The 19,015-nt window shown below is 38.7% G+C and overlaps 4 protein-coding genes across 9 annotated transcripts; 1 reads left to right on the top strand and 3 right to left on the bottom strand.

Moving 5' to 3' along the window:
- Positions 1 to 72: 72 nt before the first annotated feature.
- On the bottom strand, positions 73 to 1,838 carry LOC137732811 (putative methyltransferase At1g29790). Its single transcript, XM_068472079.2, has one exon. It carries the CDS (start codon positions 1,650 to 1,652, stop codon positions 387 to 389), a length of 1,266 nt encoding a protein of 421 aa, XP_068328180.1. The 5' UTR covers positions 1,653 to 1,838; the 3' UTR covers positions 73 to 386.
- A 589-nt stretch (positions 1,839 to 2,427) lies between these two features.
- LOC137737363 (zinc finger CCCH domain-containing protein 6) lies at positions 2,428 to 6,897 on the bottom strand. Of its 3 annotated transcripts, XM_068476826.2 has the most exons (5): positions 6,469 to 6,897; positions 4,749 to 4,871; positions 3,774 to 3,983; positions 3,522 to 3,646; positions 2,428 to 3,439 (listed from the first exon to the last, which is right to left on the bottom strand). In XM_068476826.2, the coding sequence occupies exons 1-5, from the start codon at positions 6,526 to 6,528 to the stop codon at positions 2,548 to 2,550; spliced, it is 1,410 nt and encodes a 469-aa protein (XP_068332927.1). In that variant the 5' UTR covers positions 6,529 to 6,897; the 3' UTR covers positions 2,428 to 2,547. The 3 variants fall into 3 exon arrangements, with proteins under 3 accessions (XP_068332927.1, XP_068332920.1, XP_088542484.1); XM_068476819.2 differs by lacking the exon at positions 4,749 to 4,871; XM_088686358.1 differs by lacking the exon at positions 6,469 to 6,897 and having other exon boundaries at positions 4,660 to 4,787.
- A 4,996-nt stretch (positions 6,898 to 11,893) lies between these two features.
- On the top strand, positions 11,894 to 15,616 carry LOC137745223 (putative pectinesterase 11). Its single transcript, XM_068485142.2, has 2 exons — positions 11,894 to 12,418; positions 12,620 to 15,616. Exons 1-2 carry the CDS (start codon positions 11,894 to 11,896, stop codon positions 13,430 to 13,432), a joined length of 1,338 nt encoding a protein of 445 aa, XP_068341243.2. The 3' UTR covers positions 13,433 to 15,616.
- LOC137745233 (protein IQ-DOMAIN 32) lies at positions 13,632 to 18,378 on the bottom strand. Of its 4 annotated transcripts, none has more exons than XM_088685336.1 (7): positions 17,963 to 18,378; positions 16,914 to 17,330; positions 16,658 to 16,828; positions 15,879 to 15,959; positions 15,607 to 15,768; positions 14,172 to 15,441; positions 13,632 to 14,043 (listed from the first exon to the last, which is right to left on the bottom strand). In XM_088685336.1, the coding sequence occupies exons 1-7, from the start codon at positions 18,041 to 18,043 to the stop codon at positions 14,024 to 14,026; spliced, it is 2,202 nt and encodes a 733-aa protein (XP_088541462.1). In that variant the 5' UTR covers positions 18,044 to 18,378; the 3' UTR covers positions 13,632 to 14,023. The 4 variants fall into 4 exon arrangements, with proteins under 4 accessions (XP_088541462.1, XP_068341267.1, XP_068341260.1 ...); XM_068485166.2 differs by having other exon boundaries at positions 16,658 to 16,831; positions 17,963 to 18,251; XM_068485159.2 differs by having other exon boundaries at positions 14,172 to 15,768; positions 17,963 to 18,333.
- Between the last annotated feature and the right edge of the window lie 637 nt (positions 18,379 to 19,015).

The raw sequence follows: 19,015 nt of genomic DNA, 5'->3' as shown, positions 1-19,015 counted from the left end.
GCAGATAAACATCAAAAGCGTTCCTCGGCTAAACTGGGATAGATGGCTAAATTATTCAGAAGAGCATGCATCTTTGAATGGTAAAATGAATCAAATATCGATGCCGTTGTACATTTAAGAATACACTATGATTTTTTCACTTCCTAACAATTCATTGTCTAGAGAACAGAATAACTAATACTCCCTGAAGTACAAAATAATAGATACGATAGCTTACAAATTACAGAACCGATTCCATTTTCTACCACCAGCTCTTATTGCAATGTTGAAGGAATATCACGAGGATGTTAAAAAACAATGAACCTGCACAAATTTCGTGCGAGGAAGCATATAGAACATCAAATTTTTGCTACCTAATGCAGTTTCTTGCGAGAAGTACCTGGTCATCATACTCTAACTGGTTTCTGCAAAACAGCAGACAAATAGATCTCTGATTTGCCTGACCCTGCTGCCCCCGCCTTCTCCCCGACAACCCATTTCAGCTTTTTATATCCAAACCGCTCGATCAATCTGGTTAAATCCCTCTTCTTTTCATCATCGGAGCCATAAAAGTTGTCCAACCAAAACAAACCTCCAGGCCTCAAAATGCGGTCGATGTCAAACATCAAGAACTCAAACTTTTCCGGTTTTCCCGCAACATCCAATCCAGTAGCGGCATGAACTAAATCGAACACATTATCGTAGAAAGGAAACCTATGATCTAAGCTCAAAAAAAGAGGGAAAAGCCCTCTTGCTGCTATGAATTCGCTAAACGGGGCTTCGATATTCAATGTGCTGGTGATCACAGTCATGTTCCTTTCTGCCATTCTAGCAGCAAAGGTACCAGACCCACCTCCAATATCAAAACCCATTCTGATTCCTCCACTCCCCAAAGCTAAAACATCATCCATGAGGAAATCATTTTTGCTCCTAGCCTTAACATATCTCTGGGTTTCGGACCCGTTAATCAAATCGAAACAACCAACGCAATCCCTATTCAATTTCTTAGCATTCAAGCATTCAAATTTCTTGCATCCAAGGCCACTCCAACTCACAATCTTATCACTAACAGGTTTCCAAAGCGAAATCGGTAAAGGGTTTAAACCCACCTTAGGAACCGTCTTGGCAAAGCACCTCCGTCGCGGCAGAGGCTCGCATCCCCGCAGAATCAGCTTCTGGGCAAGGCTCCAATCATCGGGGCAGGGCCCGGAGACCTTGTAGTTCATGTACTGTGAAAGCAAGTCAGCGGATTTCTCGCAGGAATGGCCGACGGAAGCCACCATTTCCGTGATCCCGGTTTTCGAATCTTTTCCGAGAGGAAGCTGGTGTTGCTGGAGGAAGACTTTGAGCTCGTTCGCGACAGTGGGTTTCGAAAGATCGATGCTTTTGTATCCAAGGAGCTCCTTTTCCATCTGGGCAAGCTTCTTTTGCGACGAATCGATCTCGCGGAGGATCAGACCGACCTGCTCGGAGATGAGGGAGATGTTCTTCTGGGTGCGGTGGAGGAGGTGGTACGTTTGGTGGTCTTTCGGGGCGGATGTGAAGGCGTAGAGGGCGAAGAGGTTGGTAGTGATGACAGAGAAGAGCATGAGGAGGTTGACGGCGGAGGAACAGAGCGACGCTCTTCGGAATCTGGCCGTTCCGTCGCCGATCTTGAGAGAAACGGAGCCCATCTTGGCGGTGTGAGTGAATGAGATTTGGGGAGTGATTTGAATGAACAGACACTCACTCAGTGGGGAGTGGTGGAGAGGAGGATTAAAGAATTGTCAAGTGGGATTAGAGAGTGATTTGTGAAGTGAAGACAGTGTTAACTTGTCTAGGAATCAGGACTTTGTCGGCTGCGATTGTAACGTGTAAAAGAGCGTAAAATGGGAACCGGATCCCCTTCAGAATCATATAATCTGAGGTTAATGATCAAATGATCCGGATCATTGAAATTTGATCCAACGACTACAAACAGATAACTCCTTTAAAATTATAATAATTGTAACGGTTAGATCAAACTGTCCGGATCAAATGATCCTTGAGCTTAGATTATTAGGATCCGGTTCCGTAAAATGGGGTACCAAATGATGACGTGGTTCAAGAAAAACTCGATAAAATTGTTCGACTTAATTAAGCTTTCCAAAAATCAAGACTTCGTTTAATTAGCACAAACTCAAATTTTCTCTCTTACAGCAAGAATTTTCCTTCTTTGGAGGTGTTGGGTGCAAATTGGATAGGAAATTACGATTCTTACTTGATACGCATCCGCACCAAACACAAATATTGCAAAATTGGAACATTCTGAAGAGGAAGAAAAAATTTTACGGAAACCGAGAACGTATAATTTTCGAAATTTCAATAATTCTGCAGAAGATTTGGCCACAACTGATCAGCAAGGAGTTACGTTGAGCACCTGTATATGGAGAAAGAGGTTGCTGCGGTCGATCGGAAAAACTCTTAGGGTGGGTATAACAATATAAATTAAACAAATTTTGACAAAATCTAGCTCAAAAGGCAATTTTGAGCCACACTAGGAGGCTCCGCATTTGACAGATGTACACACAGGAAGTAGTAGTAGCTACACTAACTGCTAATCTCCCTATCCATTTTCATTCTCTTTGTCTTGTGCACCTCCGGCACACTACCACCTCGCGGCTGGGACGATGCATCATGCTGGAATGTGCAATTTGCTCCTTTGTTGCATCCCCTTGCACTGTTGAAGTATATGCAAGGCTTCATATTCTTGGGCTTTGAATCTCTTGGTTTGTAGTTATTATTGGATTCTTGGTTTACAGATGAATGATCGCTATGTCGGTTTCCAAATGGTGGAAAGTTGTCCTGCCTGTCTCCTCCATGTTGTTGAATCAAGCTTTTATAATAGTTGATGTCCTTTGCTAGTGGAGGTGGTCCAACAGAAGGCGAAGAATGAACTGAAATTGATGCAGGAGGAGGTAGCCGTGCATCAGGAAAATGTCCCATTCCAGCAACATTTGGTGGGGGATAGAAATGTCCACTTGATGAAGGTGTGCTGATTTCTGTCCTGATCATGTGAGATGAATCTGATACGCCCGTTTGGGGTGGCCTTGTTATTGGTTGTTGATCTGTAACCAATTTCTCAATCATTTTCGGGTTGCTGAGAATCTTAATGAGCAATTCATGATCAATCATATTTCCGTGCTCATTGTTATTCACAATTGCACCAAGGGCAGCAGCTACAACATCAGGTTCCGCTGCAATAGGCATTCCAAGTGTTGCAGGCATGTGGTTTCCATTGTTAGGAATATTGTTTTGAGATGGAGCCGAAATTCCCTGAACGGATAGAAAGGACTGCGAGCTTGTGGAAATGTTAAACGGTTCCACAGATTCAGATGATGTTTCACCTCCTGCATCTTCGTCTTCAATAGGAGTAATAGGTATGATAAGAGGTTGCCCACCAGTATGACTAGAGTCTTCAACATCTGCCAAAACAGAGGGGCTGTACACAGAAAAAGAAATACTGTTCAATTCATGGGTGGGTGGAACTTAAATCCAAAATTGTAGAAAGCAAAGTGACGAACTTTAAAGGAATGGCAGATGGCCGTGGATAAACAGCTTCCAGTACTCTTATCTCTCTCTGATTTTGAATCTCCATCTCTTTGCTTTCTTCCCCAGAAACCACTTGCCAAGTGAAGTTTAGTACAACCTGTTAAAATTTAGTGTAATTCGAAAAATATGTATTAACTAATATTCAGTATTTTTCAAGGCATACATGCTATTGAAACAGGGTATATTGGTCAAGATTAAAATCCCAAGCCTAAGGTGTACTTTACCTTAGGAGGGCATCTCCATTTGATCAAAGGAATTTGAGACAAGTCAATCTGCGGCTGATTTGCCGGATGAGCTCCCTCAAATCCAGGGGGTAGAGTGTCATCTGAGCCTGTTCCAGATGAATGTGATGGCCAAGATGCCTTTGCTTGGAGGTGATCTTGAGCGCTCAGCCCAACTTGCGAAGGAGATTCCTCCAAGAGAAACAGCTTTACCTGTTTAACAGAGAAGCATCAGTACGATAACCATTTAAACTAACATTAATATATCAACATTGTCGATCATCATTTTCCACAAACTTCTTCAGAATGCTGAGCTTAGATGCACAGGGAAACTTCAGAAATCTTTGGCATGACTTCTCCTTTAAATAATAACACGACTGAAATCTTAAAGCAAATTATGAAAATAGAAGTGAAAAAGAAAAAAATGCACAGATAGAAGAAATAAAGATCATAGAAAATCAATTAAACTATACTAGAGATTAACGTGAATACATATCACTGCATTTAATCCTCCCATGTCCATCTCCACCCGGTCACTTGTAATCAGTTTATTCGAGATTGTACTGGACACATCAATTCGTATATAGCTCAACAAAAATCAGATTTAGCAAGGAGGATTTTGCTAACTATATAGGGCAATGAACTAGACAACCCACTTCTTAAAACAAACTTATTTCGGGCAACACTAATACGAGCAAGTTCATCCAATAATTAAACAGCGTCTTAGGAGTAAAGAAGTGGCAGACATCACAGTAAACTCTAGATGGCTTTAACAGAATTATTGATGTTGTATCAAAGAGATAGGAATCCTCTGAACATAGTTTGATAGTTTGAGAGTGACCTTTGACTAAATATTTAAGACAAGGTTGAATAAAAAACCCGCACTTGCCATTAAAATAAAAAATAAAAAAAAGACGACAAAAGATGCATCACATATCACACTCTGGGAGGTGATATTAATGCTATCCGGATGCACACCCAAGACCCCAACAAGCCTTTAGCTTTGATAGCTTTGCATGCCCCAGCAGATAATGTGGAAGTTATCCTTATGATATGGCCCTCCCATGTTGGAAGCGGCCCAAGTCTTGGGCTTATTCTCCTCTTCAAACAAAAAGAAAAGGAACAACTTTAGAAAGAAAATAACAAAGAAGACACTTCTGAGTAGCTTAACTTCATGTTTATGCAATGACACATTAAACTCTATTAACAATAGAACCAAGAAATTTGAAATAGAAGTTCCCTAATGAAATGATTCAACCTTTCTCAAACACAAGAACCTTTCACATTATTTGTAATGACAAAGTATCACACAACAACAACAAACCATTCACGAACACAACTACGGCAGACAACCAAATGCAATCAATTCAAAAAGAGAAATGCAGAAGTGGCCACCGTATTCAAATGCATGCCGTCAAAAATCCTTGACAAAACAAGAAACGCAAGTTTTTGGCCTTTCTCTGATGGTTTTAGAAAAGTCAGTCACTAATCCAAATAAAGCTATTCAACAAAGTGCTACACAACATGACCAGGTTTATGATAACGCTTATTCCATTCATCTTTATCTAACACTAGGAAACTACAATCACCCCACTATTCTATGGTTCTTGTAGAACCTTTTTAGCAGGAAATGAGAACACTTCTCAGGTGAGAAGTCACGGTTGCAAAAGACCAATAACCTTATAATTCCTCAAAAATATCTAACTTGCATATATTTCTTATTATCCCCTTTTATTCCCAGCATGGCCAGTTATCAATCAACATTCTCAAAGTTGCTCCAAATTCAGTGAAAATTAGTTTAACAATTAGCTTGTGATTTTCGCATTCATTTACATGTATATTCATTTTAAACCTCATTGCATATTATCCTTTTTTGAAATTATATTGAAGAACGGGCCACCAACTTACGAATTCTTCATAAAAAGTTTCAATGTTGGTATTTGTACACAAGAATGCATTTGTATCTAATCTCACTTTCTTCTTCATAAGCTTTAAGCCACTTTTTTCTCAAACAATGATGGATTGCTGCAACGATGTAGATATGGATTTGGCGTTCAATGGTCATTCTCGCCCTAAAGATCATTAAGTGTTCCAATGGTTGTGCTTACCACTGTTCCAATTGATTAATTCATCAAACAGCACCAAGACAAAAACTTCAAACTTTACCCTTTCAAAATTTACAGCTTTACGAAAAGGTGGAAAGTAGATTAAGCTAAAAGGGTAACCTTGTTTCATCACTTCATATTCTGCTTTTCATGAATACACAATACCGATTTCACAAGGAAACACGGGACTGTACGAGCTGCAGATGCAACGAATTCCAACATTTAAGTCATACAAATTCAGAAAAAGGCTTTCTTTCTCCATCAATCTTTGTCAATTGTCATATGACACTGAGACCAACTTATTATAGACATGCAATGCAATTCGACACAGAATCACTTCAAACGAACGAAACGATTACCAAAAGTGGAGAACTTTAACATACATTTTCTAACAATTCATCAACTAAAACGATGCGGCATATAACTACACATCATAGCAAACCAATACATATGAATACATATCAAACAAAATAACACAATCCACAGAAGTTCAGATAGCTGATTCTTTTCGAGCTCATTTCGTATTCAACGAACAGAAACTACTGAATCGACTATTATCATCAGATTGGGTCATTGAAAAATGCATTCTTTACCTGACAAAGATTAACATCTGAAGCCCAAGAAATCCTTTTCGTTTTGTGCAATCCCCGCATGTTAAACGAAATCCCCAAGAACCCTTCTTTTCCTGCTTCGATTCCAAATTTTAGTCACAGTATCAAATTCAGGTCAACAATTTCGGGTTCTAATCGAAATCTAAAACCCCTGCAGCTCTCTCAGATTCGAAACCCTAGTTCCTACTGCGTCGTCGGCGTCAAAAATCCCCTTTTTATAACTTAACCCTAACCCTAACTGTACAGATTTAACGCGATCCAATTGCAGAGAGGCTCTCTGTGCGTCGCGAAACGGCGATCGCAACCATGGCGGTTCGTCGAACGGAACGAAGCGCTATAAAATAAAATTCCTCTGGTTTTGGGCTTCGGCGTTTTTCCTCCTCCACCTTTTGTTATCCTATTTTTTTATTTAATTTAAATTTTCTTTTTGTCATTTAAATAAGCGCGTGGTGTGTCGGATAGTTTTGCCTGTTGCGAAGATGGCAATCACGCGCTGGTATTGCGAACCGGGGTTTTTTCGGGTGGGCAAAGGTTTTTGGCCACGGCCTGTAGATTGTACGGAAAATGATGAATTTAAAGTGTTGTACTTGTTTGGAATAAAAAAAAAAACAGAAGGAAAGTTCTCACACTCATTTTTTATTTTTCTGTACTTTTGTTAATTTTTATTTATTGATTTTTTTATTTTATAATAAAAAATTGAGGATTGTGTGAAATAAAAAAAAAGTGTTAAATAGCACTACCAAAAAAAATTGTGCTTTGTACAAAAATAATGAATGTTTCGATGTATATATATCAAATATATACATCGAAAGAATGAAGAGTTTAGATGTACCAACAATCCAACAACCATGCAAGATATCGACATATAAATCAATTCATACTAGAAAATTTATAATATTGAGTTGATATTCTTTTATTTATTATATTTTTTTTTTTTGGCCAAAGAAAAAAAATATCAGGCTCAATGTTATAAATTTTCTAGTATGATTTGAGCCTGATATTCTAACTTTGGATAAACAATATGGATCCCAAAAGATAAAAAAAAAAAACCCACAACTTGAAAAGATTGGAGTACGGTTAGGTGCTGTAATTCATGGATGTGTTAATAAGTGAATATATATTGTTTATATTGGAAACATTAACCATGTCACCCACAAGAGAAATTTGCATAAAAAAGTGATGCAATATGATAGTTTGTTGTTATGGTAAGAGAAATAAAATAAAAATTAACAAAACAAATAAATAAATTGAAAAGGTCAAATCGGTATGAAATTAGCGACTTAATGGGGAAGTTGTCGCTAGTTTTCTAGGGACTTTCTTCAAAGAGAATCGGGATCAAAGTACCGATCATATCATCTTCCCTATTTTATAATTTTTTTTGGGTAAATTACACAAAATTACCACAACTATTGGGTCATTAACAGTTCCATACCTCGTCTTTAAAAAGTTTCAATGTCATATTGTATCTTCGAATTTGTTATAATGTCATATCTTCCGTCAGTTGTCTGTCAATTCCTCCGTTAAATGCTGACGTGGCACACTTTCTATTAAAAAACTAAAAAAATATTATTAAAAACTAAAAAAAAATCATTTAATATTTTTAATTATTAAAATAATAATTAATTTAAAAAAGTTATTAAAAATATAAATAAATAAATAACCCACCCCATGTTCGTCTTCCCCCCCCCGGGGGGCCCAACCCTTGCAACCCAGAAAGGAAAAAGAAGAAGAAAAGAAAAAAAAAAGAAAAAAAACCCATCTTCATCTTTCCCCGACCCCCCTTCCCTGCAACCCACCCATTTCTTCCTCTTCCTGTCTTCCCATTCCCTCATCCTTCGCACCCACCCTCGCACCCACCACCTGCAACCCAGAAAAAAAAAAAAAAAAAAAAAAAGGAAAACCACCTTCATCTTCCCCGATCCCCCTTTCCCTACAACCCATATCTCGACTTCTGCCGATTTCGTGGGTGGAGAAATTGGGCACGGAGAAAATGGGGGGAATGGGTGTGGATTTAAGGAGTGGGGTGTGTGGATGAGGGAAAAGGGTGGGTGCAAGTGTGAGTGCGAGGGTGGGTGAGGAGGAGGAGGGAGGGGGAAGAAATGGGTGGGTTGCAGGGAAGGGGGGTCGGGGAAGATGAAGATGGTTTTTTTTTTTTTTTTTTAATTTTAATATTTAAAAAATATTAAATGATTTTTTTTTTAGTTTTTAATAATATTTTTTTTTAATAGAAAATGTGCCACGTCACAAGGCACATCAGCATTTAATGGAGGAATTGACAGACAACTGATGGAAGGTATGAAATTGTAACAAATTCGTAGATGAGGTATAACTTTGAAACTTTTTAAAGACGATGTATGAAACTGTTCATGACCAATAGTTGAGGTAGTTCTGTGTAATTTACCCTTTTTTTTCATTGAATTTTTTTCTTCCTTATTGATTTTTAAAGTTGGAAAATAAACTCGTGGTGATGTTCCATTGACAAAAATAATGTGGTGATGTTTCAAACTTACTGCTTGTGGCTACATATCTTAACCATTTGCGTATGTCGCATGATTATTTTATGACAACTGACACTCAATTGGAAGACCAAGAGTTAACTATCAAGGCTTTGGGTTACCTGGACACATACTTGAGATAGATGAACAATACTCCCCATCCCTAGAAACGTATAAGAAAGTACGTAACTCAACAAGAAGTTTCCTTATTTGTCCAATCTTTACACATATATTATAATACGCAGATTAATTTTACAACGTGAGCATAGGAATGAGTCCCAATTGAATTGGGAGAGACATATATTGTTATACTCTCTATTAGGAAAAGTATTTTTCCATTGATAAAATGAATAACATTACACTTTGGGTATTTATACAAAAGCTATCACAACTAACAAAAAAGAAAACCTTCAAAACAAAGTAAGATTCCTTAACCTCTAAGCATTATCTCTTGTAGGTGTAATTACATTTTTATCCTTAATATCCCCCCTTAAACGAAATTATGGAACTCTTAGTTGAAGTTTGTCTCTCAAAAGCAAGAACCTGGGCTTGGAGAGGGACTTGGTACAAATATTAGCTATTTGATCTTGTGTACAAACAAAATGCACATATACTTGGTTTGCCAAAACCTTTTCACGAATGTAATGATAATCAATTTCAACATGCTTGGTTCGAGCATGAAAAATAGCAATACTAACAAATTCTCCACCAAAATCAGACCTTAGTGCAATAATGTTTGTACCCAGAGAATTTTCAACAAGTAATTTCCATTGCATAAAAGTGGAGAGTACATTAGATTTACACTTTAAGGGATAAAACCAACAATATCGGGTGACACAATACCTAAAACCATGGTGAGAAAATGTAGGTGATGGTCCCCAGACATTGGTATAGATAAGTTCTAATGGCTTGTTTGCAGTACAAGTAGTACTAGAAAATGGAAGTTTAGAACATTTCCCTAGTGCACAATTTGAGCAAAAAGTCTTATTTGAACCATAAAAAACAGGAATACATGACTGAGATGTCAATTTATTGATGATTTTAACATAAGGGTGGCGCAATCTTTGATGCCAGAGATGCCTTGGAGCTTTGACAGATGCAGTGAATCTTGATGAAAAGTAGTAGGAGATGATGATGAGTGAAAAGGATAGAAGCCATGTTGAACTGGACCTTTAAAAAGCATCATCCCCGAAGAAAGATCCTTCACAGTGAAATGAAAAGGATAAAGATCCATGGAACATCAATTGTCAAGGAGAAATTGATTTGCAGAAAGAAGATTATGCTTTAGATCAGGGACATGTAAAACATGTTTCAGTGCGAATGAATTATTTGGAGTATGTAAAAATGATGAACCAGAGTGGAGAATTGGCAAACCTTTGGTATCTCCAATATACATTTGCTCGGGGCCATTGTATGCTTCTGGATTCTGAATTTACATAAGAATTCATCATATGCGAGCTTGCACCAGAGTCTACAATCCATGTAGGTGTAGAATTGGAAGTACTAGCAACTATAACAGAATGAGAAGATTTGCCACTGTAATTTTGATCCATGAGATAAGGACAATCACAAGCTTCATGATCTGATTGACGAAAAATCTGACAAATGATCTTTTTGTTGGAATATTAATTGTTACGAGCTCCGCGATTGAATCTTTGAGTTGCATTCTGATAATTGTGTTCCACATTGCGACCTTGACTACTGAAATTAGAAACATGTTGAGGAACAAAAGCTTGAGGATTAGGGTTTGCAAGCAAGGGAAGAATACCAGTATAATAGTTATACGCTTGAAGGCTGAAACAGTGCAGCTAAAACGGTTTTCGTCCAATTATTGAGTTAAATCTCTTTGCTGAGAAGTAAGCCATGCAATTCATCAATAGTCGCAGATCCAATACGAAACTAAATGACATCCACAAAAAGTCAAATTCGGGAGGTAATCCATGAAAAGTGACTGAGATGAGTTCTGAATCTTCAACTGGAGCACTAGCACTCGCAAGTGCATTTGCGATTTCTTCAATTTGCTAGAGATATTGAGCAGCAATTGATTCACCTTTAACAAGACTGCGAAGACAAGATCGAAGCACGTGAATGTGAGATTGAGATGCAGTTGTGAGTCGCGATTCCAATTTCGCCCAAAGTTCTTGAGCAAAAGTCACGCCAACCGTGTAAGGAATTAAAGATTCATAAAGAGTTGAATTAATCCAGATAAGAATGTTTTGATCATTCTTAAACCAAGTGACATAGGCTAGATTGAAAGTTGTCGTCCGACTCCCTAACGAATCAAGAAGAAATTTGGACGCCACCATAGTTCCGTCAATGAGACCAGTGAGATTGTAACGATGGAAGATTGGAGCAAACAAAGCACTCCATGTCAGGTAATTTGATTGGAACCATGGATCCTATATTTTGGATCATAATGGAAGAAGAAATTGCAGAATTAGGGTTGAGAATTGCATCAGGAAACGGATGAACAGGAGAATCTGATTCCAAAAGGAGATGCAAAGCTCACCATAGTTGTATGTTGAAGAAAGAATCACGATCAAGATCAAGAAATCGATAGATTGATCGGAGAAGATGAAGAAGATTAGACGATGCAGAGAGAAGCGGGAAAATTGGATCGAAGAGGTGTCGTGAGACTATAGGCGGTTGATACCATATTAGGAAAAGTATTTTTCCATTGATAAAATGAATAACATTACACTTTGGGTATTTATACAAAAGCTATCACAGCTAACAGAAAAGAAAACCTCCAAAACAAACTAAGATTCCTTAAACTCTAAGCATTATCTCTTGTAGGTGCAATTACATTTTTATCCTTAATGCTCTCCTGAATTGATCTTTCGACCTGAGTTGAAAAGGTGGAAACTTAATCCTGCCTACCTATACAGGGAAATCCTAAATACTTATCGAATATGGTAAACTATCCTATATATTCCTCACCTACAGATGACTACATAAATATATGTATACACACACATCCGTGTTATATCTTGAACTATCATCAATTGGTTGTGTCTTTTCTTCACCTGTGCGATATTATCATGGCTCGTGGTGCTGCTAATTTCACGTGTTTATTCGTCATGGCAATACTAATGCAAGCTTTCATGGTCGTGCTCTCTCAACCAGTCGAAGCAGAAGCAATCTCGAGGTCCTGGTTCATCACCGTCGACAAATCCGGCAACGGCGATTACACCAAAATACAGTACGCAATCGACGCTGTGCCGTCGGGTAATGCTCAGCTTGTGTTTATTTGGGTCAAGCCTGGTGTGTACCATGAAAAAGTAGTTGTACCTTCGGACAAACCCTATTTAACAGTAAGTGGCACGGGTACTGCACATGAGACTGTAATAACATGGAACGAATGCGGAGAGATTCATGATGTTGCCGTTTTTACTGTGTTGGCTACTGATTTTATAGGCCGCTTTATCACCATTCAGGTATGAATATATGTCTATGAAACAAGTTTTATATTTACTAAAGAACAGATTATCGATATGTCATTTATAATGTATCAATATCATTGTAACCAGTAAAACGTACTAACATATTAACCATAAACCACAGACACATTATCTATACATTATCGACAATTTCTTCATGCATGCACATTAACGAATACTTTAATTTTCTCATTGCAGAATACATATGGAATTGGTGCGAAAGCAGTGGCGCTAACAGTCTCGGCCGATAGAGCTGCATTCTACGCATGTAGAATTTTGTCTCGGCAAGATGCCTTATTCGACAACGTCGGCAGGCACTACTACGGACACTGCTACATTGAAGGTGACACCGATTTCATTTTCGGAAACGCTGCTTCTTTCTTCGAGAAGTGTCATTTGCATTCGCTCTCGGAGTACAATGGAGCGATCACGGCACAACGAAGGTATGCGCCTTCCGATCAATCGGGGTTCACCTTCTTGGCATGCAGCATCACCGGCGTCAAAACGGCACTACTAGGACGGCCGTGGGGTCCCTATTCGACAGTCATCTTTGCGTATACTTACATGTCGAACGTGATTCTTCCAGAAGGCTGGGACGGATGGAGACTAGCACCCAACAACTTAAGTCATGTTTACTATGGGCAATACAAATGCTATGGACCGGGAGCCGAGACATCACAAAGGGTTAAATGGTCACAAAGCCTCACAAGCGAACAAGTTACACCCTTCTTTGATCAAGCGGTTGCCCTTCGATCCGAAAGCTGGCAAGGTCGTTGGCCTCTCCTTCATCCTTACGGAGCAGGACGAGGAAGCATGGACGGTAAGAACAATATAGAAGAACTAGGGGAGGATCCCAGCCCCGTCGGAGAGGACGTGGGGGTTGGTTGGGACCCTGTGGAATGGAGTGGGGCAGAGGGGATGTTGATCAGCCCAGCGGAGGATATGTCGAGCTGCGAGAGTCGTAGGTCTCCTAGGATTTTTCTTTTTCTTCTTTTTAGTTTATTTGTTTAATGTCATGAGGAGTAAAGCAATACCAATGTATAACACTGCACTGACTTATCGATGTAAGAATGGCACGAAAAAAATCTTCGATACTAAAAATCAATTAGAACATGACAAGTGCCTACCTCGATCAGTTTTCAAGCATCTGTTTGGAGATCGATCGAAAAAATGAAATGATTAACATTATGAAATAATGAAAACAAAGAAATAAGAGAAAATTGAGTTTATTACAATAAAACCTGGCAAAAAGCTTTCAAAAGCTCTCCACCTTATAGTTTGCCCCAAACTTTGGATAACCAAGCCAAAGCATCTGTACTGTACCCAAATCATATCACACAGCAGATTATACCATTTGGAACAAGTTACAGAATACCAATTGTAAGAAAGGAAAAAATGTACATGAAAACGTCACTCGGCGTCTTATATTTATAGAAGGAAAACCCTGTAACTAGCGTCGTTAAATCAGGCGCTATCCAAGTTGAAAAAAGCTAGTTACAATCTGAAGTACTACCAGTCATGTAATCATCAGACTCCGAATTTCCTGTTAAGGACTGGTCGTCGGCCACTGTTATCTTCAAGATGTCCGATTACTTCAATTCTTCACCTGTTCCATTTTCTCTCTGAAAGAAGCAGCACTCGAGCAGTAAGAAATCGGTTTATATTGCAGAGATTATACCCGATATGACATTATTAATCATGCTGTTTGGCAATGCAATCAAGTAGATGATTCATGAGAAAGTATGCATACCATTTGTCTTTGCACCCGGCTGTGCTTGAGACATTGACCGCTGGATGCGCGGAGACCCCTGCCTTCCATTTGTACCAGGTAAGGAATGTCTCTTCTTTACGTAAATGTCTCTGTCTTGCATATCTGGACTCGATCTTGGCGAGAGATTTGCTTGAAGTTTTGCTCTTGCAGATTCTGTGGCTTGCATGAAATGGGGGATGGAACAGTTGCTACTGCTGTCTCTTGGTTCTTGATCAATGTTATCGGCGGCGGGTTTTGCTGAACCAAATGAATTGCGTCTCTTCCCATTTTTCTGATCTTTACTGGATCCAGAATCATGATTTGGATTAGAGGGAGATTTCTTTCCTGCTGAAGCAGACTTACGTTTTTGATTGGATCCACTCTTTTCAGCTTTGCCCCTTTTAGCTTTCACAGATAGCAGACTGGACGGTGTTCCTTGGGATTCTGGGACGGTCAAATGGCTTCTTGGAGAACCTTCTGGGGATGACGCATATGCTTCAATACCTGCCTCGGTGTACTGTTCTCTCTGCAGATCAGACGTAGTTCTCTCTGGCTGAGACTCTGTTTGATGGGAGTCCACAGCAACCACAGAATTTTCGATCTCACCGTTAACAACTTTTTCTGGTTGATCCAAGACTGGGTCAGATAGGTTGGAGACTGGGATTGTAGGTAAATCTTTGGCTTGGACATCCGCATTTTCAGTGCTGTTAGCTTTGGGTCCATGCTCATGTTCCGTAGCTCCAACATCAGATCTATCAGGCGAATCAAGGGTGGAAGAAATGGAGATTTCGGTGCCACACTCAGAGCCACCAACTTGAACACTTGATACATGGGTGACTGGGTTTTCTGCCCCATTGAGCTCCTTTCTGATTTCAGCATCCACCGCAGATGAGAATGCATTCCTTTGTAATTCACTTACAGCATCATCTTGATGGGACGGACTAATTGATCTACCTGAATTGGCAGTTGAACTCAGCACTTCAAATTTTGACTGTGCAGCAATAAATGCAGGATTACTCACTTTCCTCGATCCGAATACAGATTTCTTTCCGTCGGTTTCTAGATCTTCTGAGGCTAATCTTTTCATAGAACGTTTAGGTTGTTCAGTTTCCGTGACAGGCTTCCCAGAAATGGACTTGAGCTCCACTTGAGAATCTGCTTTTGATTGCATACTTTGATTTGGAAGATAATTTGTCTCTTCTGTGATCTCTTTCACATCAGATATACTGATATTCTGCAACTGAGGCTGTTCAATATTGGAATGGCTTGCCTGAAAGTTCAAGTTGTCAGCGTCATAAGTAATCAGATTCTCTTCACTTTCAGATGGCACTATTGATTCCGTGATGCTGGACTTTGAGTCTGATATCTCACAAAGAACTTCATCTTGAATTTTAGATTCCCCAGGGGACTCAGAAATTTCTTCCTTTCTTCTTACCTGTTTCTCCATCGCTGGCACTGCTTTTTCTGACTCTACAATATCCACCATTGACGCCGATGATAGTGACGTCCATCTCTCCATCCATTGCCAAGTAGAACCGGGCTTAGAGGAATCACACTTGACATGAAGAGGTTTGGTCTTCGGTGATGATTCCAACAACTTCAATTCAGAAAGTATGAGTTTAGGTAGTATATATGAATGAAAGATAAAATTAGCCAGGAGTACGGTTACAAAAGCAAAACATAGCAGATAAAGATTTCGAAGTATACCTGGCGGGCGAAACTATTCCTCAGTAGCTTCTCATTTGAAGTGTATGTTATATTTGATTTGGCTACTGATTTTTCCTTTTCCTGAAACAGAAAAAATAAATCCGGAAAATTCGTCATGAACAGGTAAAAACACTATTAAGTTGTCTCAAAGAACATTTCCACAGGGATTATGGGCTGATAATAGCAATAACAAATAACTTAACAAAAATTGCAATTGTGAAATAACCACTTATGCCTTTATTTCAGAAGGTGAATACAACACGTGATATGGAATAGAGAAAACAATATGATGTACAATACATAAGCATCTCAATGCCATAAACTAACCTCCCCAAGCTGAAGATCTTATAACACTGAATCTCAATGCGATTAGCTAACCTCACAATGATGGAGATCTTTATGACATTGAATCGCGACAAATTTCAGTTATTAGTTGACCTTTTCGTATTGAAAGTCACACAATCTATTCATTACCTTTTTCTAAGAATTTGAACACAACATGCGATTTAAGCGGAAGGCTATCGCTATCAAACAGCGCCTAGCATTTGGATTACATACATTTAATCATTTTTATACGAGTACAGGTAATATTCTGCGTTACCATTATTCTGACTTGTTCCTATTGGCTTGACCAAGGACAGTTGGCATAGGTTAACAGACACCATACAAACTACCATCAAACAATTAATGAAGTTATGAACAAGATCACTTAAGGCAAGAAATATTTGAATAATGGCCTATAGAGAGCAGATTATTCTATTCTGAACTGAGTGGCATACCGAGATCTTAGAGTTATGGTCTATCTCTTGACGAGCACGAACAAGAGCTTGCATTTTCACAAGAGCTTGAACACATCGTAGAGTTCCCACGGCATGCCTACGGACCAAATGCCCACGAACGGCAGCTTGCAACTTAACAACATTCTCAAGCTCCATAAATGATTTCTGAGCCTGCTTAATAATTCAATGAATATATTATTGGGAATGCTACTAATTATATACTTCAGAATTCATGTATATCAACAAGAAAAATTACCAATAATCCTCCGGAAGCTGTCTGCACAACAAGAACATCTGACTCATCCGGTTTGCATTTGACTGCATTTTCATCTTCTGCAACATTTTCAGTATGGGATACCTTTGGTTCGGTTTCGGGTACTTTCGGTTCAGTCTCCGGTACTTTTGGTTCAGTCTGGGATACCTTCTGTTCAGTCTCGGATACTTTCGGGTTCTCAGGAGTTACCAACTGGGGTTTCTCGTCAGTGCAATGTATAACCGATATCTTTTCTGGAACAGCAGTGCTCGTTGGAGGTTGGAAATTAAGAGCGGCTGATTCTGGGATCTCCTTATGTCCAGAAGTGGGGGTCTCTGTGATAACAGTGTTGCTCAACACTCGATGCCGTGCAGATCTCTTCCCGAAACTCCATCCGCGCTTGTCACTCGAACTCTTGCTCTAAAAAAAACCGAAACAACATTGATCAATACACCAAACACACACATATAACAACGTTTGATCAATACACCACACACACACACACACACATATAACAAAGTCCTCAATGAAGCAACTAACTGCAATAAGCAATTTAAACGATTTTCGGACAATATTATTAAATTGCAAATGGCGGTTATGATGAACCAGATATGCTTGAGAATCACACGATTTACGGCCAATTAAAAGGTAGATAATTTTAGAATTTAGGATTGCATTTATCCTACTTATACTAAATCAGCAAAAGTTACACACAAACTACTCAGATATAAAGATTATCTACCGTTTTTCGCAATCGAAAATCATGGTTTACAAGTATCAATTCTTAACCATATAACAGCTCCTAATGCTCCGTTTGGTAACACGAAACAAACAGATTTTAAACATGTTAAATGCAGATCAGATTCTTCAGATCTTCGCATAGAAAAGTCATTAATCTCTCAAAATCCAAACAGGGAATTAGCTGCTACAAACCTATAAATTAACGAAATGCAAATGAAAACAGACCAATTGAATCATAGGCAGCAACGAAACCAAAAAGGAAAAGTCATAGGAAACACCGAAATGCAGAAACCGTGAGCTTATGAGAATACCTCAGGAGCTTCGAGGTCATCGTTGTCCGCTGAATCCTTACCGCAGGTGATAATATTGAAGCAAGAGGTAGATTTCCCCATTTTTTTTTCCTTCTTTCACTTCTCTCTCTCGCTCGTTGTTTCACTCACTCTCTCTCTCTCTCTCTCGATTTTCGACAGACAACCGCCTACGTTGGTGCGGTGTTTCGAAATGCGACAAATGTAGTAGCTTGAGAACACGGACCTCAACACACTCCTTAAATCTGGCTAAAAGTCTTTTCTGGAGTCCGCCATTTATCAGCTCCGTTGCGCTTCTACGCCGTGTCTGTGGAAAGGGAAGGAAGTAAAACTTTATTTTATTTTTGAAACATCATATTTATAAATTGACCCCCAACTTGAAGTGCTTGTTTCACTTTGGTACTTAAGTAATGTGTCTCAAGTTGGTTCAGAACTCTTAAGAATGTATTAAATATGGAAAATATGGCATTATTTACCAAGACTGGAGGTGTAATCATATTCAGGAGGTTCTATAGTTAGAACGACTAGTGAATTCGACAATGTCGAGTTAATTCCTGAAGTTTTAAAAATGCATTGATTATAAAAGTATCAAAACTGATCGTGTGTATGATTATATTTTTTATTTATTTAGAATGACCCTTAAATATGATTATATTTTTTATTTATTTAGAATGACCCTTAAATTTGATAATGTCAAATTTATTCATAAACTTTTAAGAATGTAAAATATGGATAACAATGACGTCAATTACAAAATCTGCCAAATCTAATGATAATTCAATTAGTTTAACAGATTTTTTTTTTTTTATAACGACTCATGAATTCGGTGATATCAAGTTGATCCTTGGATTTTAAACACCGACAACAGTGTCGCCAATTACAAAAGCTGTCAAATCTAGTGGCAGGTTCAACAATGTTTGACAAGTTTTATAATTAGGAACGACCCATGAATTCGACAATGTGCAGTTTGTCATTGAACTTTAAGAATGTGTTGAGTACATAAAACATAAAACAATAGCTTCAGTTACAAAACTTGCCAACACTAATGACGTGTGC

The sequence above is a fragment of the Pyrus communis genome, chromosome 15 (assembly GCF_041283825.1).
Source record: "Pyrus communis isolate YQ-2024b chromosome 15, ASM4128382v1, whole genome shotgun sequence".
Taxonomy (NCBI): Eukaryota; Viridiplantae; Streptophyta; class Magnoliopsida; order Rosales; family Rosaceae; genus Pyrus; species Pyrus communis.
This window is presented reverse-complemented; position numbering and strand designations above follow the sequence as displayed.

Coding starts and splice junctions, on each gene's coding strand:
- LOC137732811 (XM_068472079.2), bottom strand. CDS start 1,652: ATGGGCTCCGTTTCTCTCAAGATCGGCGACGGAACGGCCAGATTCCGA.
- LOC137737363 (XM_068476826.2), bottom strand. CDS start 6,528: ATGCGGGGATTGCACAAAACGAAAAGGATTTCTTGGGCTTCAGATGTT. Junction 3,647..3,773: donor AATGGAGATGCCCTCCTAAG/GTAAAGTACACC, acceptor AAATTTTAACAG/GTTGTACTAAACTTCACTTG. Junction 3,440..3,521: donor CCATCTGCCATTCCTTTAAA/GTTCGTCACTTT, acceptor TTCTGTGTACAG/CCCCTCTGTTTTGGCAGATG.
- LOC137745223 (XM_068485142.2), top strand. CDS start 11,894: ATGGTAAACTATCCTATATATTCCTCACCTACAGATGACTACATAAAT. Junction 12,419..12,619: donor GCCGCTTTATCACCATTCAG/GTATGAATATAT, acceptor TTCTCATTGCAG/AATACATATGGAATTGGTGC.
- LOC137745233 (XM_068485151.2), bottom strand. CDS start 18,043: ATGGGGAAATCTACCTCTTGCTTCAATATTATCACCTGCGGTAAGGAT. Junction 17,331..17,962: donor ATGACCTCGAAGCTCCTGAG/GTATTCTCATAA, acceptor GGTTTTTTTTAG/AGCAAGAGTTCGAGTGACAA. Junction 16,832..16,913: donor CAGCTTCCGGAGGATTATTG/GTAATTTTTCTT, acceptor TGAATTATTAAG/CAGGCTCAGAAATCATTTAT.